Source organism: Theropithecus gelada, chromosome 14 (assembly GCF_003255815.1).
Source record: "Theropithecus gelada isolate Dixy chromosome 14, Tgel_1.0, whole genome shotgun sequence".
Taxonomy (NCBI): domain Eukaryota; kingdom Metazoa; phylum Chordata; class Mammalia; order Primates; family Cercopithecidae; genus Theropithecus; species Theropithecus gelada.
In genome coordinates this window covers 120,098,163-120,125,311 of record NC_037682.1, presented here as the reverse complement: position 1 = coordinate 120,125,311, position 27,149 = coordinate 120,098,163, and the positions used below count along the sequence as shown (strand labels likewise).

General features: G+C 49.8%; 2 protein-coding genes across 3 annotated transcripts; one reads left to right on the top strand and one right to left on the bottom strand.

Annotated features, from left to right (window-relative positions):
• Positions 1-777: 777 nt before the first annotated feature.
• Positions 778-27,149, bottom strand: KCNJ5 (potassium voltage-gated channel subfamily J member 5). 2 transcript variants are annotated; one of them, XM_025356401.1, is made up of 4 exons: positions 26,768-27,024; positions 7,805-7,893; positions 5,537-6,483; positions 778-1,461 (listed from the first exon to the last, which is right to left on the bottom strand). In XM_025356401.1, exons 2-4 carry the CDS (start codon positions 7,834-7,836, stop codon positions 1,139-1,141), a joined length of 1,302 nt encoding a protein of 433 aa, XP_025212186.1. In that variant the 5' UTR covers positions 7,837-7,893; positions 26,768-27,024; the 3' UTR covers positions 778-1,138. The 2 variants fall into 2 exon arrangements, with proteins under 2 accessions (XP_025212186.1, XP_025212188.1); XM_025356403.1 differs by lacking the exon at positions 7,805-7,893 and having other exon boundaries at positions 26,768-27,149.
• On the top strand, positions 13,157-15,255 carry C14H11orf45 (chromosome 14 C11orf45 homolog). The gene is given in 4 exon segments (XM_025356410.1): positions 13,157-13,292; positions 14,296-14,396; positions 14,398-14,441; positions 15,102-15,255. Coding segments are annotated over 4 exon segments (435 nt in total).

Sequence of the window (27,149 nt, the reverse complement as noted above, 5' to 3'; positions counted from 1 at the left end):
TATATTTTTTTAGTAGAGACGGGGTTTCACTGTGTTAGCTGGGATGGTCTCGATCTCCTGACCTCATGATCTGCCTGACTTGCCCTCCCAAAGTGCTGGGATTGCAGGTGTAAGCCATCGTACTCTGCCCAGATGCTGATTTTTAAATGCTCCTGGCTCTCCTTTCTCTTTGCCCCATTCCTGTTTCAGGGCCAACTGGCTCATCATGCCCCCTGACACTCAGCTTTCTCCCCAGGTCACACCACAGGCTCACTGAGATTGTGAAGAAAACAACACAAAACAAAAAAACTACTGTAATGATTAGAAGCACTCTGAGATTCTTGGGCCAAAAAGCACTAGAAAAGCCCCAGCTGCTGGGGTTCCCCTTGGTGGGAGGTGCAGGGCACAGTGTGATTGGGAGTAGGCCAGGAAGCTGCTGATGCCACTATGCTTGTGCTCAGAGGGGCTGTCTAGTCCCAGGTCACCTTCTAAGAGTCACTCTAATGAGATCGATTCTCCAGTAGGTTACATTGGACACACAGAACACAGCAGAGGAAAAGCACACACTTGGCAGATAGTAGCGGAGAACACCAAGGGCTGTACGCTCTGTAGCTCTCAGTAATGGGTCATCAGTATCTGATTTAAAAGGAATTGCCTCTGTGACACGGATGGACCTTAACCCATGAGGGCTCTGTGAGCTCATCCCAGACTAGAGGTTTGAGCTCCCATCAGGTAAGGCTCCTCTCTGAATCCACGGCAAGCCTCATGGTGGAAGGAATGAGAGGACAAGGTGATGGCTCTCTCTAGATGTCAGCCCCTGGAGGGTCTGTGAGACCCAAAAAAGGAAGTGACCCAGGGCAGGGAGAGAACAGATGCCACCTTGTAACATTCACCATGGGGAAACTCATCCTGGCCTGGCCCTTAGCCAGCACCCACAAGAGGCAGCACTGCCATGGGGGGCCCAGGAAGGATGCCACTGGCTCAGGGAGGCCCTGTGCTGGGAGCTGTGAGGGCTAGGTATATGGTTCCTCCTCACAGCCTTGATGGCTTCTGAGCCCCCAAACAGCACACTCAACTATTCCCCTCCCCTGGTCCCAGGCTCTGCAGTGCCTGTGCTCACTGAAGCCAGTGACAGGAGGTCTTAGGGAGGCTGCAGCCCTCACACCAAGCCCCTGGCCTCCCTGGACCCACCTAGCCTCTTGGGCTCATCGTCTTCATTCTGCTCAGCCTCTGCATCCAGCCCTGCCTCAGCACAGCCCCCCAGCAGCGGGGGGCTGGGGAGGTACTGGAGGAGCCGGCCTTCCCGCTTCATTTCTGCTAGCTCCTTGGCACAGCAGCTGGGTGTGTTGGTCTCATAGGTGTCGTGGAAGGTGTTGTAGTCCACCTCATAAAAGCCCTTTTCCAAAGTGAGGACTGGTGTGAATCGGTGGCCCCAGAGCACCTCTGTATCCATGTAGGAGCTCCGGGCTTGGCAGGTCATGCCTGGGAAAACAGAAGTTACATGCATTATGATGCAATCATCCATCCATCTATTCATCCATCCATCTATCCATCCATCCATCCATCCATCCATCCATCCATCCATCCATCCAATATCTATCTATCTATCTATCCATCCATCCATCCATCCATCCATCCATCCATCCATCCATCCATCAATCCATCCATCCATCCAATCATCTATCCATCCATCCGTCCATCCATCCATTCATCCATCCATCCATCCAATCATCCATCCATCCATCCACCCAATCATCCATCCATCCATCCAATCATTCATCATCCATCTATCCACCCAATTATTTATTCATCTATCCTTCCAATTATCTATCCATCTATCCTATCACCCATCCATCCATCCATCCACTCATCTACCCAATCACCCATCCATCCAATCATCCATCTACCCAGTCATCCATACATTCATGCATTCCTTCATCCATTCAATCATTCATCAACCATTTCATGAACATCTGCTTTGTGCTAAGCACAGTGGAGATGTAAAGCTGAATACGACACGTCCTTGCCCTGGAGGAGTTCAAGGCATGGTGGTGGCAGAAAATTAGAAACCAACATGCAAGATTCTGAAAGTCATTTCCTAGAGATTGGAGTGAATAGATGTTGGAACAGTTGAAGGCAGGGACTTGGTTCCTGAAAACAGCATTCAGGTCTAGAAGATTGAGATGGGAAAAAGGCAGGAGAGAGCAAAGATAAATTCAGCGTGAATGAACACGGAGAAGCTGACAGGCATTTGGAACATATGGGGATTGTTTTGGGTAGACACATATGGAGAGAGGGCTCCACACTCACATACACACAGGAAGAGGAGCAGACACACACACAGAGCTTGACTTCTTGATTTGAGGCTGCTCCAATGCCTCGCTTCCCTGTCTACTCAGCCCGTGCCATGCCTGTGCTATTTTTAGGTGTTGCTTTCTCTCCAGAGAGGAGAGCAGCTTTGTTTATGAATGAGGAGGCCTCTGTGCTTAGGGTCACAGGAAAGCAACTTTCTGATATTTAATCTTCTGGCCAAGGAAGGCATTAACTGTGCTGGTTGGGTGCTGAAGGCAACCATCTCCGGCTCCCACTTTGAGTTTTCTCTGGGAGGGGCTCATACAAACCAGACCCAGGTCCAAGGCTGCTTCTCAGCCCCAGCGCACCCACACAGGTGGGCCCACAGCCTGCCCTCTGCTTTCAGGGATGCCTGCCTGGGCCGGGCCTCTCCCTTCAGTCCTCACCCTTGTTGTCCCCACAGCCTTGGCAGAGAGGCCCAAACTGGGCCCTGAGCAGCCTAGACTATGCCCGATATCTGCAGGCTCCCAGGGCCTTGGGAAAGGTGTGGGCAGGACCTTTCCCCTTTGGGCGCCTCCTGCTGCTCATGGGGTGTGGTAGCAGCTGCCCTGTAGCTAGAGATCCTGCTGTGTCCCTGTCACTGCTCGATGCCTCTGGAAAGGATTCTCCAGGTGTCAGGTATAGTGCTCAGCACAGGGTGCTCCTTTTCATCTTGAATCCTCCCAACAGCCCTAGGAGATCGATTTTCCTCACTCTGCTGACAGGGTAAGCAGCTGGCTCAGACCCGCTCAGGCAGGATACAGCGGAGTTGAGCTACTCAAGCCGAGGCATGGATTCCCAGCCCACACCTGGCTGCATGTGCCTGACAACCAAGCCACCCACATCCAGGACAGATGTGGGCCGGGGTCTCCTGCCCTATCTCCCTGGATCTCCCCTACAGTTTCTGGGACAGAGCAAGCATAGCCCAGGTTGTAGGAGGGGAAGGAGGACAAACCGTGAGGACAAGTGAACGGTGGGCCCCTGACTTCAAGGGAGGCATGGCTGGGGGTGTAGCAGGGCGGATAGCACTGGTTCCCTCCACTATGAGCCTGTGGGCACTCTCCCCGCTGTGTGGCTGGCGAGTGAGGGCGGCCTTGGGGAGTGGTCAGGCATGCTATGATTTGTCCCCATGTCTCTCACCCAATCCCTTTTTTGTGACTCCAGAGTGAAGCTCTTCCCCTGAAATGCAGCCTGGGTCCTGATTCTGACCCTAGAGCCAAAGACAGGGTGACCTGCAAGCCCCTAGCTCTGCAGGGGAAAGCTTCCTGCGTCCTGACTGTCCTTGGCCCCGGGGGCTGCCCACCTGCCACCATATGCTGCCTGCCAGGCTCCAGCCCCCAGCAGATGGCTGAGCAGCCCTCTGTGGCACCAGTCCCTGGAGCCTGTCATTGCCCTCTCCTGGTTCCACCGACTTCAAAATGGGAAGGCTTGTGGAGTCTGGGTCTGAGTCCCCTGCCCGGCAGCCAGCTGCCCGGGGTCTGGAAGGCGTGCTTGGCCATCTTTCTGACAGGCCCCTAGTATTTCAGGGGGGCAGAGTGGTGAGAGAAGCTCCAGATTTGTAAGTGGAAGAGCTGAATATGCACACTCACTGTCTACATAATGCTTTTGAGCTTCAGCTTCGACGTCTGTAAAATGAGACTGAAGCCAGCTCTACACTGTTGTTTGCAAGAATTAGAAAAATAGACATGCATAATTCTGAGTGTGATTGAGTTTCTAGAAGCCATCCTTAGGGCCTGACCAGCTGCTCATTGTACCTGGTTGGAAAGAAAGGGGGAGAGGGAGAGAGAGAGAGAGAGAGAGAGAGAGAGAGAGAGAGAGAGAGAGAGAGAGAGAAAGGAAGGCACGAGGAAGAAACAAAATACGCAGGATGTCGGATTTTGCTGGGGGTGGGGTGGGGACTAGGATTCTCAGCCAGAGCTCAGGCGGTCCCAGGCCTTGGGATCCCTGGAGCCACCTCACAGAGGTCTGCCGTGGCTGAGTGGCTGAGGAATGGGGGGGTCCTTGGTTACCAGCTGCCGGTGAGTCAGTAGCTGAGCAGGGAGGTGCCATGCTGGCCACAAAAAGGGCATTTTCTTGGGCATATGTGGATGTTGATGCCTCAGTATGGATGCACTGGTGTTTTTTTTTTTTTGTGAGAAAGGAGCCTTGCCTGCCCTGGGTTCACTAAGCCAACCTTCTGCAACAACGCTGAGGGCTGGCTGCTCCAGAGGGGGCCCAGCCAAAAGAGCCCCTCCCCTGCAGCAAAGTTCTTTCCAAGTAAAGGATTGGTGAGAACCCTTTTGAGTTTAGGAAATTCTGCATCCTCTCCTTTCCCAGTGATGAGACTCAGTGGGTAAGGAGAGCGAGAAGTCCACTAGTCCACTGTAAAGAAACCAGTTCGTCTTTGTTTCGCCCTGTGATTACCAGAGCTATCTGAGCAGCAAGCTCTTCTGGGTAGAACACTTGTTCCAAGAAGGGGCAGTGTGGCCTGTTGGAAACAAGTGCTGGCTCTGGGGTCCCCTGCCTCAATTTCCATCCTGGCTCTATCACGCAAAAGTGCTTGCTCTTGGGCAAATAATTTAGCCTGTCTGTGTCCCTGTTTCTTTATTTGTACCTTAATAAAAACTATCTCAGCTGGGCACTGTGGCTCACATGTGTAATCCCAGCACTTTGGGAGGCCAAGACAGGTGGATCACAAGGTCAGGAGTTCAACACCAGCCTGGCCAACATAGTGAAACCCTGTCTGTACTAAAAATACAAAAATTAGCTGGGTGTGGTGGCGGGAACCTGTAATCCCAGCTACTCCAGAGGCTGAGGCAGGAGAATCGCTTGAATCAGGAGGTGGAGGTTGCAGTGAGCCAAGATCGGGCCACTGCACTGTAGCCTGGGTGACAGAGCAAGACCCTATCTCAAAAACAAACAAGCAAGCAAACAAAACAACAACAACAACAACAACATCACAAAAAACCCCACTATCTTACAAGGCATGCGAGGACATGTGGCCGAATGATAGATGTTTATGGTTTAGGACAGTGCCTGAAAGTTGGGAAGCTCCTGTCAGTGTTAGCTGTTGCTATTACTCCATCTTGAGTAGCAGTACCACTCAAACCACAATTTAGGGATTGAACGTGTTGCCTGTGCCACCCCAGGACTCTCAGGCACAGACCTGCATCTTCTTGGGTCACAGTGGTCTAAGTCTGAAGTGTAAGTAGGGCCATCTGTGGCTAAGGAGGACAAAGTGCCTTACCTGTGGCTTCCACCATCCCTTCTAGAATGACCACGACTTCGAACTCCTCCTGATGCAGCTGAGCCTGAGACATCTCCCAGAAAGGGCTCTTCTCGTTGATCTCGTGGGAGATGATCAGAGGAGACACCAGGAAGAGGCGGTCGTCGCCCGTGTCGAAGCCCACGTTGATGTCGGTCTGGTTCAGGGGGATGAACTCCCCCTCCTTGGTCTGCCGGGACTTGATGAGCTTGGCTCGGATGGAGGCCTCTACGATGTGGGAGTTGCGGAGGTCACCCACCCGGAACATGAGGCACAGCTTCTCGTCCCGCATGGAGATGACCGCGTTGTTGGAAAACATGAGAGTCTCAGCTCTCTTCTTGGGCTGGCTGATCTTGACAAACATGCACCCCACCATGAAGGCATTGACGATGGAGCCCAGGATGGCCTGAACCAAGAGGAGTATAATCCCCTCCGGACACTTCTCTGTGATGACTCGGAAGCCATACCCAATGGTTGTTTCGGTCTCAATGGAGAACAGGAAAGCGGACACGAAGCCACTGAGGTTTTCAACACAAGGAATCCACTCTTGGTCACCAACATGGTCCAGGTCACCCCGGATGTAAGCAATGAGCCACCAAATGAAGCCGAAGAACAGCCAGGTGACGGTGTAAACCATGGTGAAGACGAGCAGGTTGAAACGCCACTTGAGGTCCACCAGGGTGGTGAAGAGGTCACTCAGGTACCGGTAGGTCTCCTGGACGTTGCCGTGGTGCACGTTGCACTTGCCGCTCTTCTCCATGTAGCGCTGGCGCGGCTTCTTGCCCTCGGCCAGCAGGCGCGTGCGGTCTGTGGCAATGGGGACATATTCGCGGGCCTGTTTGGGAATCCTCTTGGGGTCCCATGGAGTGACTCCAATCTCCATGTCCTGGTTCATGGCATTCCTAGAATCACCAGCCATAGCTGGGATGCTTTGAGTTAAAAAAGACATCATCAGGGAAGTGGGCTGTTCTGATTCACTAGAACACAAGATCAAAGGCCACCCCCGCCCCGGGGATCTCCCAGGCTTCTCCTCTGGATCCAGGGGTCGGGGTGTAAAATCGTCAAGGGCAGGGGCCTCACTCTCTTACAGGGTTCTTTTGTATCCCTGGTGCCTAGTACAGAGTCTAGCACATAATAGATGCTCGATAGCTGTCTGTTGAACGAATACATGAACAACACCTAGGTGCAAAGTACACATTAAGTGTTAAAAGGGTTTGAGAAATGTGGGAGCAATTTTAAAAAGAATAATCACAACAGTTTATTAAATGTACTATGTCCCATGCATTCCATGTGGATTGTCGCTTATTATCACCACAGCAACTCACTGGCATTAGATATTGGAATTCCCACTATATAAACAACATATTGTTTGCTTATGAATCAGGCTTAATTCAAATCGTCTCTCTCCCACCATCAGAAGGTAAGCTCCACAGGGGCATAAGTGTGTGTTCGTTTTGTTCTGTGATATTCCAAGCACTTAGAACATAGCCTGACACATAGATGTATTCAAAAAGTACTTATTGAATAATTGGATGGATAAATAAGAAAACAGGGTTCCAAAGAGGTTAAGTGACCCCCAGGCCACCAAATATCAGGCAGAGCTGATATTTGGATTCCTGCTCATCTGGCCCAAGCCTGTGCTGTTTCTTTCATTCCTTACTGTCTCCATTTATCTTGAGGCCTTTTAGCAGCAGACAGAAAGGAAGAGGCGGCACGTGTCTGATTTGTCGATTGGTCACTCCTACCATCTGAGTGTGAAGTCTGAGGCCATCTGAGCACTTATTAAAATGACAAATTGCTGTGTAGGCCCGCCATTAGAAAATTTGATTCCCTGTCCTCTAAGAAATTGAAATGGACAGGATGTTAATGGCCCCAAGGCTCTTCAAAGGGCATAACATGTTTGGGGGGTACCTGCCACACCCCCAAGAGATACCCAGACGCCTGCAGTACAGGTGTCGGATATTTCCCTCAAAACCCGTTTGACATGCTTTAAGACTCTCATGCAATTAGGAAAGACCTCTTTAATTAACAATAACAGACTACATTTCTGAGCACTCAGAAGCCAGGCACTGCACTAGGACATTTCTATCCATTAGCTGATTTAATCCTCACAACATGGTTAGATAAATACTATTATTATCCCCCCATTTTTCAGAAGAGAAGAATGAAGCTCATGTAGCATGTGGCCAAGTGAGGTTCTGGGTCTAAGTTTATCTGGCTGCAGCCCGAGGCCTGACCCATAGCACTCACCACACAATGGCCAGCAGACACTGATGCTCCATGGCTCATGCTAAGGCTGATGACCTGCTCCCTCCAGAAAGTTCTATGAGCTTCCAGCCCTGGGAAACGTCACCTTAGGGATACTACCCTTCAACGCTTCTTCCTCTTTATAAGCAAGCTTTCCCTGAATTCGCAGGTACCCTCCTTCCCAGGTATAGGGTCCCCCAGGAACCACCACTTACTTATCTGTCCTGATCAAGGAACACAGAATGCCTAGACTGCTCTGCCACCTGGCCAGCTGCATGTCTTTTCCTGCAGACCTGAGCCCTGGAAACATTCCCTGGTGCTGAAACCCTGTTTAGGTTGTCACCTGAAATACTGAAAGATCAAACATGTTGCTAAACATGTAGGAATTAGCCCAACTTTAGGCCAAGTAACTCTATAACCCAGAGCCCTTGCTGCAGACGTACCTAAACAGAGCATCTCTTTTCTTGCTATCCGTCATGAGGACCACTGCAGCGCTCTACATGTAAGTTCCCCTCATAAGTGCTTTGGAACTTGGTGCTTTCTTCTTTGGAATCTCAACTGACCCCATTTGGGGATGGTTTGGGTAGTCCCTTGCAGGAATTCCCCTGCCACCATTCTGAGGGTGACTCCAGCTGCAGGTTCCACCAGGCAGAACACCAGGAAGCTGTGTCCCCAGTGGAACAACCTGGAGAAAGGTCTGTCAACCACTGAGCCGACTGCCTAATGGCAAACCAAGGTAGATTCCAGCTGTCCCGGGAAGTCAGATGACCCTGGCAGGCCTTTTCCTGTGCTGCCTGAGTGGTTATAGCAATTTTAAAGTAACCTTTAAAACATCAGATCGAAAGGTCATCTGAAGGGCTATTTGTCCCACATATCCATTGGCCATTTCCCACTCTGCATAGGGCCACCTGCTTCCTGCTCCTTCGTGTGGCAGTTAACAAAGATAAATGAGACAAGGAGGAAAATGCTTGGGGCTATCTTTGCAGAATCCCAAGCAGGAATTTGCTCTGCCTTAAGTGGGAGACTTCATCCTGAAAACCTGATCACAGACGCTCGGAGATGGTGGAAAATGCTGCTGTCCCAAGGCCCCGTGTATTCTGGACGCCCCCGCTGCTGGAACCAAGATAGGGTTCCAATGGGGGTGCTGCTGCGGACTCCCTGAGCCACTGAGGTTGGGCAGGGCAGGCACAGTGCCCACAGGAATGAGTCATCGGCTGGGGCACATGGGAGCTCACATCCTCCTGTGCTCAGCTCTTTGGGGAAAACAGCTTGCTGCTGATTTTCTGCACTGTTTCCTTCTTTATTTTTAAACATACTTGCATACGTTCTTGTAGGCGAAGGCTTTGTGCTGTACTAGAAATGGGAAAATGTTTTCTAGGAGACTTCAGCCCAGATAGGAGAACTTTTTGCGTCCGGCAGATAGGCAAAGGTGGTTTACTTTTGATTTGATATTGGGATGCATTCCTGTGCACTGGAATCATCTGCAGAAGTCATTCCTGGCTCAACCCAGGGTAACATTTGGATTCTAACGCAGTGTCCAACAACCTGCTTTGTGGTCCAAAGAAAAACAAACTTAACTTTCTTTGCTCAGTTTACTCTGCTATAAATCCCAGATAATATTCTGTGCCCCTCCAGCCCTGGGAGCCAATTGTAGGGATTCTTGGAAGGAATACATGATACAAACATAAATATAAATAAAATAAACATACGTATTCATAATCTCTCCTCAAATTGAAATTTAATGCAATATCCCATTAATTCCATTTTAAAGATGAAGAAAGAGAGGTAGAGAATATCTAAGACAAGGAGCTAAAGGCCCAGAGGGCAATTTGCAGGGCAAGCATTGGGCTGACTGGCATGGAGCTTCTACTGTTCAGATTTCTTTTAAGGGTAAGTAAAATCCCCATCCTTGAAACCCTGGCTTCCAGTGTTGTGTGCTTATCAAGTCAAAAGGATTTTCAGGGACAATGGAGATGAAATTCTTTAATCAGGTTTTTGAGATCCATTCTATTAATTATGCACTCATTAGGCACACATTAATTGAGGAACTACTGTAGCGGAGCCCCTGTGCTAGGAGCTGGACATAAAGCAGTGAAGAAGATAAACGCAGAGCCAGCCCTCCCATTGTTGATATTCGAGCATTTCCTCTTTGAAGCTAGGGTTTTTACAGAACTGTCTGTAGAGGACAGACAGCGAGGAACGCCGTGGCTGGCCCAGGCAAGCCGAACATCCTAGCTACTCTCTGCAGGACGCAGGGAAAGGCACTGACTTGAGCAAATCCTATCAAGCCTCATCAAGCCTGTTACTGCTCTTCTTCCACCCTCTCCTGTGTCTGCGAATGGGAAGCTGTGCTGAGACATGAAGAAAGCTTTTGGAAAAGACAGAGCTTCAAGTCCAGCAAAGTGGTTTAATCCCTTTGATAGGAAAACACAAGTGGAGAAAGACTCAAAAGAGGCAAAATCAAAGGAAGTTGTATTTCAGATGATGCATTAGTGAATCTGACATCCATTTAGATGGACCTCTGGATTAAGAAGGTCAAACATCACGCACCCACAGGGAGGAAAACTTGGTGGTTTTCCTGGAGAGATCACGGCGTGGTCTAGAATGTCAGGAGTCGGGGCCACAGCAACTTGATAAGAGCCTTGCTTGGGGGTCAGCAGGGCTTCCTGGAGAGATCACTGGGCTGGGAGTGATTTCTCAGACTCAGTCTCCCTATCTGTGATCACAAACATCTTTATCAATTTCCTACTTTCTCTCTCAGATATGCCGGATCAAAATGTACATTCCCTGAGCTTTGAAACATGGGATGAGGTTGGAGGAAGAGGAATGGAGGAGGGTGTGCTTATGTCTCATATGGAGATATTTGTATACTCTTCTATGGGAATATATATGACTGTACTCATAGGAAAATGCTCCAGACTGGTTGGTGAATAGGCTGCCCCTCTCCCCTCAAGGCCCTTTAGGGTTAGCAGGAAGCGTTCAAGGTGTTACACTTGAATGTAACACCAGAATACATGCTGGTGACAGGGAAGGCCCTTGTAAGTAGGCAGAATTCCAAGACACCCTGGTGATTCCTGCCCCCTTGTATACACCCCCTGAGGAACCCCAGGAAATCCTCACTCCCATGACTGGGGCATGTCATATGGCAGAGCTGACTTGAAGAAAGAAAGTTCATCGGGGGCGAGCTTGACCCAGTTATAAGCGCTTTGAAGGCATTGGGCTTTTTCTGAAGTAGGAGATTCGAATTATTAGAGGAATTAGACAGAGGGAGGTTCTCTTCTGCTGGTTTTAAAGATAGAGGGGGCCACAGAGCAAGGAATGTGGGTGACCTCTGGGAGCTGAGAGCAGCCCCCAGCTGCGAGCTAGCGAAAAAATGAGGACTTCAGTCCTACAACCACAAAGACCTGAATTCTGCCAGAACCACAGGAGCTTGAAGGGGGCCCTGAGTTCCACATGAGAATGCAGGCCTCGCTGACACCCTGGTTTTGGCCTTGTGAGAACAGAGCAGAGAACACAGTCGCATCGAGCCTGGACTTCTGACCTACAGAACTGTGAGCTAATAAATGGGTGCTGTTTCCAGCCATTATGCCTGTGGTCATCTGTTATGGCAGAAATAGAAAATTCGGTACAGAAAGGGAAGCCGGATCATAAACAGTGAGGAAGGCTGACTCTGGCATCAGATGACCTAGGTTCCTATTTTGCCTGGAGCTGAGGCACATTTGGAAAAGTTACTTCTCTAAGCCTCCGTTGCTTTATTTGCAAAATGGGGATAACAGTACTCACCAAGAAGAGCTGCTGCGAAGATGAAATGAAAAGTGTGTGTACAGTGCCTGGCTTACGGGAGCCCTCCTGAGAGGTAGTTCTTACGATTTTCCACCAGGGGGCAGGGCTGGGAAAAGGCGTGGGGCTGAGGGGCCGGAGTGCTTCAAACAACTCAAGGATAAGGAAGGAGAATCAAGAAGTCCCGAATTCCTACGGAGTGTCTGCATCGTGCTCCCACTCCCAGGAGAGAGACGTTATCTTCAGTTTACAAAAGCAGAAAACAGGAGAGAGTTTAAAAACCTCGCCCGGAGTCGCACAGCTAGTGCTGCAGGCTCTCCGGCTTCCGCCTCAGCTGCCCTAGATGAGCGCATGCCTGGAGGCCCCGCTCGGCTGCAGGGCCGGTGGGATTGGGAACCCGTGCGCCTATCCTCCCCCGCCCCGCCCCCCAGAAGCCAAAGCCTGAAGAATTTTCTAAGAACTTTCCCTTTCGTCCCTCCCACGACTAAGGTCCAGGTCCCAGGAGTTTCCCTTGCACCTTCATCCCTGGCCCTGCAGAGGCCTGCTTCTGGCTTCCAGGGTCGCCAGAGCGCCCCTCCCGCCACCCGTCGATCTCCTGGCCGGATCCTGGGAGAGAAGCAGAGGAGGTTGGGACCGGAGATGGGGGCTGAGACTGGGGAAGGGAGCCTGGGAGAGATGGGGAGGGAGGCTGGGACTGGGGAGCCTGAGGGCGGCGGGAACCGGGAGTCCTGAGCGCCGCAACCTCTAGCCTGGCCTCGGAGTGTGACACAGGGGACATCCCTCACTCCGCGGGGGACGAAGCCCCCAGTGGGGCTGGATAAGGCGATGCTCGCCGCCTGGGTTCGGCCCCCTAGTCAGCTGCAGCTCCGCGGTGGCGGAGGAGGCGGGGCTGGGGGATGCAGGCTGGGAGGGTGAGAGCCAGGAAGAGCCTGCGGAGGGGGGACAGAGGCCCTGTCCCCAGGGAACGGGCGTGGGGAGGCCTTTGGCAGTGCCGGGGACTCCCCACCAGCCAGTCTGTCTTCCTTCCAGCGGCCCCAGCCACCTGGAGGCTGTGCCCAAACCACACAGGTGGACAGGATCCTCCCAGGGGCCAGTCCTGGTTTCCCAGGTTTTCACAATTACTAATCTTAAAACCAAAATTATCTTCACGTGTAGTACAAGAGGTTTAATGGCGCAGAGCCTGGTGGTAATAAATCTTTAAAATCCCATCAGGTATTTCATTTAAAAACCTCACCATTTTGCAGCTATTTGTTCTATCAACTTAGGTCTGTGTCTATTTTTGAATTCCTGAATGTTTTACGGGTTTACTTTTTGAGCCTGTTTGTTTCATAGCACATGAGGGAGTAGGTGTGAAGTCCCAGTGGAAACTGACACAGGGCTTCACTCATTCAGTCAATTAGTCAATCAGTGAACCCCCACTCAACACCCACTGGGTGTTTGAATTATGTCGAGCTCTGGGGACACTTCGCTGGCATTCCTGTGCTTTCCATTCCTGGGGATCTGGCTAAAATGCAGGTTCTGATTCTCTAGGTCTGGAGTTTCCGGAGTCCGCGGTTTTGCTAAGGAGCTGCAGTGATGTTGATGCGGCTGGTCCTCAGTGCACACCTGAGTAGCACGACCTGTCTGCCCTGGACACACGCTGCCATCAGCTGGGAGCTGGACAACGTGCTGATGCCTAGTCCCAGAATCTGGCCCCAGGTGAGTCCAACAGGCAATTAGATTGAGGATCCTTGATGCATTCCCTGTCCAAAAGGAGTTCCCGGTCTGGTGGGGAGTACACAGGCAAAAAAAAAAAAAAAAAAAAAAAAAATCAGTGCAATAGAGAGTGAGAGAGAGGCCAAGGTGCAGTTCTGAATTTGGCGTGTCTGGGGCGGGTGAGGAAGGGTCAGGAAGGCCCTGGTGAGGAAGGCGCCCAGTGAGCAGGATGAGGTGGCAGAGCCTTGTGGGCATGAGAACAGGGGAGCAAACAGTAATAAAAGTTCGGGCATGGAATCCCTGTTATGTGCCATCTTTGTGCTGAGTGTTTTTCGTGCATTGCATCATTTAATCCTCAAACAGATCTATGAAGTCTGGTTTAGTCGCCTCATTTTACAGGTCACAGAAGCAGAGTGATTCAGTGGCTTGCTTCAGGCCACGGTTACTAAGCTGTGGACTAGGTTTTGTCTGGTTCCAAAGGCTCTGAGTGCAGCCACTGCTGCTGGGGAGGTTGGTCCTCCTGAGCCCTCTGGGTGTGACCAGGTTGTTCTGAGCCCCCGGGGGGATCAAGCCCTGAGAAAACTGGCCCTGGCTGGAGCCAGATCCACACCAGCCTGATCTGCACCAGGGAAGGAATTCATGATTTCCTGCTGTGTGGCCCGCTGTGCACAGGCTGCCCAGCAGCTCGAGTCACTTCCCGCCAACCAGGGCTGTGTTCTCCCTCTCCCTCCTGCTCCCCTCCAGCACGCTCCCTATTCATCTAACAGCTGCTCCTCTTATTGTGGTTAGACTTTTTCTAACCACAATACTTGCCCCCAAAGGTCCCTGATTGCTCCAAGGAGATAAGGTGTCCATGCGTCCCAGGTAGCACCTGCTGTTCTGGCAGCATCACCAAGAGTGCCCCGTCGCTCTCTGAAGGTCTGCTTGGACAATGGCGCCCACAGCAGAAACAAGAGCCCTGACTAGCAGCCGCTGATTTCATTCTTAACGCGCCTTTACTGGATTCTCCTTCTTCTAAGGCAGGTCTGCCTCTGCCAGGAGGGAGCGTAATGCCTCCTCACTCTGGAATTTCTCCGCTGGGCAGGACGTGTGTGTCATAGAAACCAGAACCTGCGGGTCTTGTGCTGAGCTCTGCCGCCTACACCCGCGGCTGTGGCTGTGTGAGGTCAGCGAGCACAGTTGCTGGATTGGGTTCTTCCGACACAGACACACTCTACATCCTTCTTGGTCCCGTGCAGTTAGTAGGCTTTCTCCTATTTCTATTTAAATGGGATGTCTTAGACCCTCATTTTCATATTTTGATGTAGAGAAACATTTAAAATATTGCATTGTGTTTATTCTAGGAAAAGCAAATATACAAACCCACGATAAATGTGACCAAAACTTCCCCTGGGTTTGGGGGACATGGTAGGGGGTGGTGGGGACTGTGGTGAGCTGTACACACATGCAGTTCTAAAGCGGCAGCCGCGACTCGCCTCTAGTTTATTATTGCCTTGCCATGCCGTGGAGCCAGTACTGCAAGATCCTCCTTTTGCTTTTTCCAGAAAAGCCAGAAATTAAACTTTTGAAGATGAAATTTCTCTTTTTCCATGTTGACCACTAATTCGACAGTTTTTGAAACAGTGAGCAAGCCATAGAAGATCTCTGTGTGAGTCAGATTCAGTCTGTCAGCTGCCGGTTTGTATTTCTGGGCTAGGGAGTCAGAGAGAAGCCTTTTCCTCCCATGGCGACGTTGGGCTGCTTTGTGAGTTAGGCTGAGAGCGGTGGTAGGAGTGGTGGTAGTGCCACTAGATTCCTCTCAGCGCCTCCCTGTTTGCACTAACAGATCTGCCACAAACATTACCTGCCAGTCCTCAGGACAATGAAGGCAGGAGGCCTGGCAGGAAGAGAACTCAATCTGCAAGGCCCATGATAGCAGAGAGGGCCACCTGGGCTGCCCCCTCAGTGCCCATCAGCCTGGTTCCCGTGGTCCCAACTAGCTCTATCTCCTTGCCAACAGCCCTGTGCTCCCCAGCCCCCTCCACCATGCAGATGGCTGCTATGACATCCCTGTTCCTTAAAGTGTGGGGTTCCTTGCTGCCCTCTCCTCCCTAACTGGCACCCCGTGCAAACCTGCTGCAGAGAACAGCGTCTTGGGCAATGGCAATAGTCCTCCAGTTCACCAACAGTAAAAATGGTCTCAATGGGGAGAGATTTCTGACTGCAAGTGCTCTGAGTCCTTCCAGAGGAGGGCTGGAGAGACAGGAGCGGGGATCAGGCGGCCTCCTGTGCTGGTTCCTGGCGCCGATGTAATGGATGCTGATTATCAGCGGTGAGGGCATCCCGGAAAGGATGGAAAGGACTGCAGAGCTGTGCGAGATGAGTGGGATGAGGCCGCAGGTGCTGATTTTTATGCCCAGGATGCTCCTGGCTGTCATGGACTCCCAGGGCTCCAGGCATGCATAGCTCTTTCACCCCTTCTCCAAGCAGAATGCCCCAGAAAGGCCGCCTCTATTATCCAGAGTGGCTAGAGTCTCCGGTGGCTGTGCGCGGGGACTGAGGGCCGGAATCAGGGCAAGGGGCTTTCAGTGAAACGCAGAGCCAGGCAGGGACAGCGCGGATCTCGGAACAGTCTGCGTCAGATGGGACACTTCATCCCCGCGGAGCTGTCCGTGCACACGATGTTCTCTGATTGCCAAGCTGTTAAGGGCTCCGTGGAAGGGAGCTGCTGGGAAGGCGGACGAGGCATCTCAGGCGGGTGAGGGGCTCTGCTGCATCGGCCTTGCTCACACCGACCATCCCTGGGGAGCTGTCACTGGCACCCAGGTCTCCCCTTCTCAGCGCATCCTGTGCCTCCATTCTGGGCTGCCTCTGTCCCTCGAAGGGGAGCTCCCCACATGGGTGGGATTATTGTTGAGAACAAAGTTAAGGTGTTGACGAGGATGCAGGACTGAGGTTGATCCCAGAGTCACTCAGTTGTCCCTCATTTTGCTCAGAGACACCCTGACCAGGACAAGCTCTTTAGGGAGCATCTTTCCTGTCTGTGCCACATTCTTCATGGCCTTTGCACTCTTTTTGCTTTTGCTTTAAACACGTCGTCAATTCATTGCCTGCGCAGCTTGGACTGCCTTTTGGTTTTTCTTTGCAGAACAGCTCTGGAATTGAAGTGTGTGTGCGCATGTGTGTCCGTGTGTGTGTCTGTGTGTGTGTGCGCATGTGTGTGCACATGCGTGTGTGTGTCTCTGTGTGTGTGTGTGTGTCTGTGTGTGCGTGTGTGTGCACGTGCGCGTGTGTGTCTGTGTGTGTGTGTACGTGCGTGTGTGTGTCTGTGTGTGTGTCTGTGTGTCTGTGTGTGTATGTGCGTGTGTGTGTCCGTGTGTGTGTGTGTGTGTGTGTACGTGCGTGTGTGTGTCTGTGTGTGCACGTGCGTGTGTGTGTGTGTGTCTGTGTGTCTGCACGTGCGTGTGTGTGTGTCTCTGTGTGTGTGTGTGTGTCTGAGTGCGCGTGTGTGTCCGTGTGTGTGTCTGTGTGTGTGTGTGTGCACGTGCGTGTGTGTGTGTGTCTGTGTGTGTGTGTGTGCGCGCGCTGCTCTGGACTAGGAGCCTTACGTGTGTTAACACACTTGATCAGCTCAGCAACACTGTGGAATAAGTGTTTTATATCCAGTATTCAGATCAGGAGACTGAGATTCAGAGCAGGGAGGGAACTTGTCGGAGACCACGTGGCTCGCAAGCAGCAGAACCTGGGTTTGAACTGACAGCGGCCTGACTTCAGAGCCCATGCTTTCCCACGCTCCTACTGCACACCCATTGGAGTCCAGCCATCTTGGTTCTGAATCATAACCCTGGCTCTCCTGGCCACATCCTGTGCCCCACATTACATGTTACTCTATAGGTTACCACCCTGGGTCTCTTTCCTATATAAGACATAGAAATACTACTTGTGGAAATCCTAATGTTCCTGACATCTCTGCCATTTTATCATGAAAAATCCTATCCTACCAAATACTGGTGTAATGTACTTGGCCCCCCTGGATCGGATTGGTATAGGTTAAGGGCAGATATAAGGTCTCAAATAATCCCGGTATTCCTGTATGTGGAGTTATTATTATGGAATAATAATGGCAGTTTGCATCTCTGTTGGGCTCTTCCAGCTCCGGTGTTGGCTCATGAGAATCCTATCACATTAGTCCCCTTTTATAGTTGGATAGTGGGGCTTGCCAGAAGGCACACTAATTTGGGTTAACTCGTTCCCAGGATTCTGGCATTGTAGACACAGAAACAGCTCCTGTGGAGTTTTGTGTAATATAAACACTGAAAGATTTAGCAATAGGTCTGCCAGGCGGTCCTGACTTCTGGCTGCACAACAAAGGGGGGCGGCTGGTGCCAAATGGGGCAACAGAAAGTGAGTTTGGGGCCTGCAGAGCCTCGGGTAGCCCAGACAACCGGGAGAGAATGGGCTGCTTATTCCAACTCCATCCTTGCAGGATTCCCCACCACAAGTCTAAGGAAGTAATAAAACCTCATGCATTATTTTCTGATATCTGGAGAGAAACACGTACCCTAGAAATGCTGTGGACTGATTCCACAGTTACTTTGTCATTAAAGAAACCAAAATACTGAGAGGTCACCATAAACACAAAAAGGCAGAGAGAGAAGGATTAAATGGTGTTTCATGTAAGGATTTTTAAAGGGAGGCAGAATTCTAGTCTGAAAGGAGAGCAGGCAGATCTGGCATTTTGCTTGAGGAGTTCAATTCTTTGGAGAAAATACAGAGACAAAAAGACCATTTTGATGGTATTTAAAATATCCCTCTGTCCAGCATATCTAAGTGAGTCTAAATATATTCAGCAGTTTTTTAAAGGGCAGATATCAGGCCCGATTCAAGGTATGGAATATAGATTTGAAAGGCTTAGTGACAGGTGAGTGCCTTTCAAGTAACTTAGCATCACAGATGAAGCCCGTGATTGAGCACTGCACCTATGGAGCAGGCGCGTGAGCTTGTGACTGAGCTTCCCACCTAGCAGTCTCCCATTTGCTTAGGATGAGTAGTTTTCTGCCCTCTTTGGTGAGCCGCTGTGGGCCACTCACCACTCCTTACACCCCTTCCCTTTAGTACTTAGCTGTGGCTTACTTGCAAAATCCACATGCACCCTCCTGGATCCCACAGACGATGTATGAAAAATCATGGCCATGAAAAGGGCACAGAAATCAAATTAATTAATTTTGCCTTTTCCCCACATTTGTTTCTGTCTGTCTGGTACTTTTCCTTTTTAAGCCTACCATCTCTTTGAAAGTGAGCCGCACAGTGATAATCCATTTTCCTCATTGTAACCCCACAGTGTATGTATTCCACATTAAATAATAAAAGGGATTAATAATTAAATCAAAATGAAAAACCACTTGTTTCCTCTCTATAACCCAAGGGACAGATTTCCTGGGCTGGTGCCAATTTATCAGTGATGATTAGGCAATATGAGGTAGAAGTGCACAGAGATGACAGCCTGAAAGCAAGGTAATTAGAATTTGAATATATTCATATACAAGTGAACAGGATCAGATGGTGCGGGAAGGTAAATGTGAGAAAGAGCCAGGGAAACTGGACATAACAGGTAAAATCCCAATAATTATAGCTACCTACTGGGGCTGTACCATATACCCAATTTTATTCCAAATGCTTTACATGTATAAACTCATTTAATCATTTCAGAAAAGGTATCAGGTAGATACTGTTCTCCCCATTTTATAGATGAGAAAACTGAGGTGCAGGAGGGTGAGTCAACTGTCCTGAATCTAGTAAGTGATTGATCTGGATTTGAACTCAGGTTGAGTGACCCTTGAGTCACACTCGATGTCTGAGCAACTCCACAAAAATGGAATGCTTAAATGATCCAGGAAAGAGGAGAGAGACAAATACCGTGGGAGAAGAAATGAAACAGAAAAGTCCAGTGAGAATAAGAGAAAAACAATGTGAAAGAAATAGGAAAGGCCGGCAGTGGTGGCTCAGACCTGTAACCCAGCATTTTGGGAGGCCGAGGCAGGTGGATTACCTGGGGTCAAGAGTTTGAAAAGAGCCTGGCCAACATGGTGAAACCCCAACTCTACTAAAAATACAAAAAAATTATCTGGGCGTGGTGGTGAGCACCTGTAGTCTCAGCTATTCGGGATGCTGAGGTATGAGAATCCTTGAACTCAGGCAGCAGAGGTTGACAGTGAACCGAGATTGCACCACTGTACTCCAGCCTGGGTGACAGAGTGGCACTCTGTCTCAAAAAAAAAAAAAAAAAAAAAAAAAGAAAGAAAGAAAGAAAGAAACAGAAAGAAAGAAGAGAGAAAAATTAGAGTAAGGAGTTGAGAATGAAAGAAGGATAAAAAAAAAAAAACAAAGGATAAGGAAAGACAAAGTGAAGTGTAAGTGGATGTGGGCATCAGAATGAAAGCTGAAGAAGAAGAAAAGAACGAACAGATGAGAGACCCAGCTGAAGGGAACTGCGTCTTGGTGCTTGCCATGGGGTACTGCTCATGTGCTATCTTATTTGACTTTCCCATGACATTTCAAGGTAGGTATTACCAGACACATTTTACAGAAAGAGAACTGAAGGTCTGAAAGACTAATGTCCAAGGTCACATGATTAGTGACAATTACAAAATGCCAAAGAGAGAAACTGAAGAATAGCAAATAAATGGAGAAACATACTGTATTCATGGATTGGAAGACTCAATATAGTAAAAATGTTGATTCTGTCTGAATTCGTATACAGATTCAATGCAATTTCTATCAAAATATCACAAGATTTTTTACAGATATAGATAAAATTATTCTAAACTTATGTGAAAAGGCAAAGCAACTAGAATAGATAAAACAATTTTGGAAAAGAATAAAGTGGAAGGAATCAGTCTATACAAGTTCAAGACTCATTACATAACTGCAGTGATCCAGACTATGTGGTATTGGCAGAAGGATAGACACATAGATTGATGGAACAGAACAGAGAACCCAGAAATAGACCTTTGCAAATATGCCCAACTTATTTTTGACAAAAGTGCAAAAGGAATTCAGTGGAGGAAACAGTCTTTGCAACAAATGGTGCCAGAGCAATTGCACATTTTTAGGCAAAAAAAAGAACCTTGACCTAAGTCTCAGACTTTATACCAAAGTTAATTCAAAATGCATCATGAACTTAAATATAAAACAATAAAACTTTCTAGGGAAAAACATGGGAGACACTCTTCAAGATCTAGGGCAGGCAAAGAGTTCTTAGACTTGACAACAAAAGCACAATCCATAAGAAGAAAAACTGGTCAATTAAACTTCCATCAAATTAAAAACACTTGCTCTTAAAGACTCTGTTAAGATGGAAAGGCAAAATTACAAAGTAGGAGAAAACATTTGTAAATTACATATCTGACTGACAAAGGACTGGTATCTAAAATATATACTTAAAAATTCTCAAAACTCAACAGAAACAACAGCAAAAGCCAATGAAATTAGAAAATGGGCAAAAGACGTGAGAGGATATCTGGAGGGCAAATAAGCACATAAAAAGATGGTCAACAGGCCAGGCATGGTGGCTCATGCTTGTAACCCCAGCATTTTGGGAGGCTGAGGTGAGCAGATCACCTGAAGTCAGGAGTTTGAGACCAGCCTGACAAACATGGTGAAACCTCGTCTCTACTAAAAATACAAAAATTAGCCAGGCATGGTGGCACGCACCTGTAGTCCCAGTTACTTGGGAGGCTGAGGCCAGAGAAGCACTTGAACTCAGGAGGCAGAGGTTGCAGTGAGCTGAGATCACACCACTGCACTCCAGCCTGGGCGACAGAACAAGGCTCTGTCTCAAAAAAAAAGAAAAAAAAAAAAAGATGGTCAATGGCATTAGTAATCAGGGAAATGCAAAATAAAACCCCAACAAGATAGGACTAGAATGGCTAAAATAGGAAATAGTGACAATAACAAATATTGGCAAAAATGCAGAGAAACTGGATCACTGATACATTGTTGGTGGGAGTGTAAAATGGCATAGTCACAATGGAAAACAGCTTGAGAGTTCTTTGGGGAAAAAAAAACTAAACATACAACTACCAGATGACCCATCAATTACACTTCTGGGCATTTATCCCAGAGACATGAAAACCTATGTACCTGTGTTCACACAAGAACCAGTACACAAATGTTTATAGCAACTTTATTCATAATTGCCCCAAAGTGGAAACATCCCAGATGTCATTCAGTAAGTGAATGGTTAAACCAGCAATGGTACCTTCCCACTATGGTACATTCCCACTACTCAGCAATAAAAAAACCACACACACATACACACACCCCTCACCCCCAGCCCCAACAAGCACACAGGCACACCCCTGAATGAATCTCCAGAGAATTTTGTTGCGTGAAAAAGGCCAATCCCAAAAGATTACATACTGTATAATTCTACTTCCATAACATTCTTGAGATGACAAATACAGACAAGTGATTGCCAGAGGTTAAGGAGAGGGTGGGGTGGGATGGAAGTGGGCGTGGCTATAAAAGGGCCACATAAGAGATACTCCTGGTGACAGAAATGTAGTTTTCTTATCAGTTATGTATTCGTTTTGATGGTGTACTACAGTTTTGCAAAATATTACCACTGAGAGAAACTGGATGAAGGGAGTGGCAGATCTCTGTTCATTATTTCTGAAACTGCATGTGAATGTATAATGATCTCAAAATCAAAGCGTTTAGTGGAAAAATAAGGAATGACTGCAGTAAAGAGATGGAGTTAAAGAAGCATAAATGCACTAAACGGCATCCATGATCAAGAGAATGAGTGAGGCCGGGCGCGGTGGCTCACGCCTGTAATCGCAGCACTCTGGGAGGCCGAGGCGGGCGGATCACAAGGTCAGGAAATCGAGACCATCCTGGCTCACACGGTGAAATCCCATCTCTACTGAAAATACAAAAAATTAGCCGGGCGTGGTGGCAGGCGCCTGTAGTCTCAGCTACTCGGGAGGCTGAGGCAGGAGAATGGTGTGAACCCGGGAGGCGGAGCTTGCAGTGAGCCAAGATTGTGCCACTGCACTCGAGCCAGGGGGACAGAGCGAGACTCCGTCTCAAAAAAAAAAAAAAAAAAAAGAGAGAATGAGTGAAAAAAAGACAAAAATGGAGGGGAAAAAAGAACCAAACTGAGAAAGAGAGAGAGGGAGAGGAAGAGAAAGGAAATAAAATGTGACGGAGCATGAGTATTTAGGAGGAGTCAGGGGACATTGAAAGAGACGCAGGAGAGGTGGTCGGGGCTGGGGGTAGCCGCAGGCCCAGGCCTCCCTCCCTACTGCCCTGTGTCTAGCCTTGGCTCTGTCCTCTCCAAACCACTCCCTGGGCCCCTTCTACCCTTTCACCAGCAAACCTGTTTCTCAAGCCCCCTTAGAAGCCTTCCCTGCTCCCCCAGGGCAGCCCGCCTTCACCCCTGCGGCTCCTGTGCCTCTCCGTAAGGGCACGCAGCACCAATGCTGGAGTCTCTCCGGGCAGCTCTGCCGCCCCCAGGCAGTGGTCTGAGAGCTCCTCGGGCGGGCGGCAGGCCTGGTGTGTAAGATCCGCCCCCCTCCCCCGTCTAACTCAGGTGCCTGCACAAGATCTGGCCTGTAATAGGAGCTCCCTACTCATTTTTTGAGGGAGTTCATCTGGAGAAGGACACTTCACAAAGCAACCTGACTTGGCTGGGGAAGCTTTCATACTGTGACATCCAGTGGGCCGGTTCCTGGGGCCTGGCACCCATGGCTTCTGCTGGCACTGCTGGACAATCCCCCTTGCTGGCACAGAAGCAGCACCTCCCACTGCCCCGGGCTCTAGGCACCAAGTCCTCAGCAGTGCCCTCCTCCCTGGGGTTGGGGGAGTGGGGGGCACACTCTAAGGGGGAGATACAGGTTTGGTTCCAGGAAGCATCCGAGGTCCTGTTGGTTCTTGCACTGCGCCCCACTCCCATTTTCCTTTCTGAGCAGCAGGAAATAACGTAAGATGATAGCATTGGACCTCCCTGATTGTAAAGTGGGGTGCCTGAAACCTGAGAGAAGGTATAGTGTGGGCAGCACACCCAGTCCCGGACCACCAAGTCAGAGGGGAGGAGAATGAGACTCTGAGTTTGCTCTCTCCTTCCCTCCCCAACCCCTCCATTTCTCCCCCACCCTCACCCTTTCCTGCCCCCAAACTCTCTGGCCATCCTATTGATTGATCCCTGGTGACCAGGAAGTGCCATTGCCACCTGCCAACTGGTCAGATGATCCATGACCTTTGCCCTCAGCTTGCTCTGGTCTGGAACGATAATGGATGTTAACAGTTTAAGCACTAGCCAGGATCTCCAGGGTCACATGTTAAAGCTTTGGCTCTACCATTTAACTTAGCACGGCTCTTGGCAAGGGTTCCCGCCATCCTGGGCCCTGCTGACTAGAATAGCTCCCTTATCAGAATGTCAAGGTAGGAGGAGCTAGATAAGCTGCTGCTGCCCAGGCAGGGCCTTCAGAGGCAGCCGCTTATGCCAGCCCTGGCTGGCAGAACGTCAGAAGGGGAAGCTGTCCACTCTGTTTTAAAACAATTCCAGAGAAAGCCACTCCACAAGTCTTTTTGAAAGATACACTCAGGTATTCTTATTCAAATACCTCACTACATTCCTCTGAACTGGAACTCCCATTCTTCTTGTTTTTTCTTTAGAAAAAGAAAAACCAGAAAGATTTCTCCATGTCTGACAACTATCTTAACAGTTATCTGATGACGGATCCGCTCTTGGAACACACTGCCAGCCCTCAGTGACCTGTCTATAGCTCACACACAGTGAACATTTTCATCCAAAAATAGCCCCTTTGAGCTACCTATGGAGTCCCTGACCCCTGCCTTCTCTCCACCATCCTTCCACCTCCAGCCTAAATGGTCAATCAGTATTGGCTCAGAAAACGCAAGTTTGCTAATATTCTCCTAAACAAAAAGCATAACCCTGCCCCAACGATCACATTCCAAGGTTTTCAAAAATTAATGATTTCTGGCACATGATAGGTGATCAAACGAATGGTTGTTGAACCAGAAAAACAACAACAATGCAGAAGTGGATGCAGTTTTCAAGTACGTGAAAGCACAGCACACACGTTTGTGGCTTCGCCCACAGCAGGCAGGAAGAAGCAGGTGATTTGAAGGGCAAGTGGGAACCAGAGACTGGGCATTCTAGTCATTTCTTCCTTCCGTGGGGGTTTACTTCATCACAGATGACTAGAGCAGGCTTCAGAGTCTCCCAGATTCCTGGACAAGAAACCCAGTCTGGTGCTTGCAGAAAGCCCCAAAGGGATCTTGCTTGGCACCAGGGACAGCGGGGCTGAGGAATGCTGTGACAGAGCCACACACATGTGTCTGCTGAAGCCACAGACAATGAGCTCTGCACTGCTCAGGACATGCCAGCTGACTCTGGAGAAGCCATGGTGGGGAATCCCACTAAGAGCTAACTTCATCCCAGAGAAGACAGCTAAGCTTTGGGGACAGCCCCGGGCAGAGTGAATGTGGCCCAGGTTCTCTTTGACCCCCTCACCCTTGGCTCCTCCTCTAGCTGGACTGCTCCCTGGATGGAGCACGTTCATTTTCTGCTGAATGCAGGCAGACTACTTCAATCCAAATGCTGCGTGTGAGTAATGCCAGCGGTTTCTAGCAGCTTTTGGAGAGGCCAGAAAACAGCTACCCCTGAGTGGCTGGTTCCCTTTCTGTTGGAGAGCTGGCTCTAGAACATTGTTCTGGGGACAATCCTTGTGCTTTGTGGAATGTATAGGCAAATTCTCCATCCTTTCTTTCTCTTTTTCTTTTTGAGATGGGGTCTTGCTATGTTGCCCCAGTTGGTCTTGAACTCTTGGGCTCAAGTAATCCTCTCACCTCAGCCTCCTGAGCCAGCAAGTTCTCTATGTGCTGTTTCCTCTCTTTCAATGGTGGCCCTGCTGCTGCTCTTCCAAGAAATACATACCCTGTTCCCCGGGCCTCCCATTAAAGGCCTCATGCCTCTAGGCAGAATGGTGCCATCTCAGGTGGGCTCCATAGTTTAAAATGCCAGCCAAGCGGACCAAGCTCTTTATGCCGGAGTCCAACCATGGGCCTCTAACTCCCACATCATTCGCTCTGCCCTGTTCATTCCTCAGATTCCAGGAAGCCTGAGGGCCTCATTCAGCCAGATGATGCAATTTACACCTGGCTTTGAGGAAAAGCAGGGACATGGGAAGACCAGAGCAGCTTTCACAATTAGCTTTTGTTAGTGGAAAGACCCTGGATGTAAAGCCAGAGGACAAGAGTTTTGGAGATAACAGTGCTGCTGCCACTTAGTGCTCGGAATCCTGTTACCCTTACTCTCATCTGTAAAACAGAAGAAATAAGCTCTGCCCCACAGGACTGGTGTCAGGATGAACTCATGTAAACGTATCTAGCTCAGCACCTTGCTTTCATAAATATTAGACTTTTCCTCACATGGACAAGTGCTTTGGGAACCAGAAAGCCCGATAAAGCATGGCTTATGAAAACAAGGTATGTTTTCAAGTCATATCTAGGAGAGAATCTCCCTTTATGAGCTGTGCACCTGAGGCAAGTTGCACAGCCTCTCTGGGCTGCTATTTTTCACCTGGAGAATGAGGATGATAATCTCAGCTTATTAAAAGGATTGAAGCAGAGTAAAATGCTCGGAATGTTCCTGTTGATCTTCTGGTGTTTGAAAAGGCTCCTGGAACAGGTTCTGGGCTGGCCTTGCTCACCCTGATGTTCGGGGTAGGCCCTAGAACTTTGGGGGCTGGACCTGAGGACCTCCACAGCCCCCGGGGCAGGAGAGCCCTGCTTGAGGGAAGGTGCAGATAAAGCCAGGGGCCAACAGCTCTGCAGGGAGAAGCACTGACTTAAAGAGAAGGGGAGCAATGACAAGGCCGCCCTTCCCTGTTCCCTATCCTCTGTCCTCACAGCCTTGACCCCTGGCCTTTCTGAACCGTTTGAAAGCTGTTTAAAAGGAGATAGGGAGGTACGCAGGAAGTGACTCGGGCAGCGAGAGGGGCAGAAATCACAAGGCCGTGTTTCCAATTTGGCCACACTTAAAAGAGAAAGCAAGATTAGGCTGGGGATCTAAGGCTGAGGGGTGCACCGCCCCCACCCTGGCCCTCCCTGCTCCCACTTGAAGGAAGAGTCCTACCAGGTGAATAATGTCCTCCCCACCCCACCCACTCCTGGCCACTGTTGCCTCTCAAACCACTGCTGGGAGATCTGGGGCACCCCCAGGTAGCCCTGGTCTAGTGCCAGAAGTTAAGGTGTTTATGGCTGGGCTCCCAACGCCCAGGGCAGCCTGCAGCCACGGAGATCTCCAATTTCCTGGCTAAACTTGGGACTTGCCCTAAGCTTTTCCTTATCCCTCCTGGCTACCAATCTAGCAGGTTCCCTGTGAAAGCCTGCTGCCCAGCGATGGACACCTGAGGGTGTCGTCCTGCCCTCCAGAACCCGCGAGCTGGGGGAGAAATGGAGGAGGAAAAGAAGACAACTTACTTGTTGAGATCAGAGCTTCCGAGTCCCACTGATGCTAACTTCTGGGGTGTCCCTTAGCGGCAGTGCAGGGGTGCTCAGGGCTTTTGAGGGGACTCCCCAGCCCCTGCCATGACCCCACGGAGGAGCTGTAGCTGGAACCTCTCCCTGTCGTGGGGTCCTGTGGGCAGAGGTACTTAAGCCATCCTGTCCCTTCACTCGCGGTCCCTTGGGTCACTCCCTTTCTCTAGCGAGAGCAGCTGCCGGAGGCAATCTCTCTCTCTCTCTCTCTCTCTCTGTGTGTGTGTGTGTGTGTGTGTGTGTGTGTGTGTGTGTGTGTCCCCTCCTCCCTCTCCTCTCTCCCTCTGTCCCTGGTACAGATGAATCTCTGGGTAGTAACGCGACT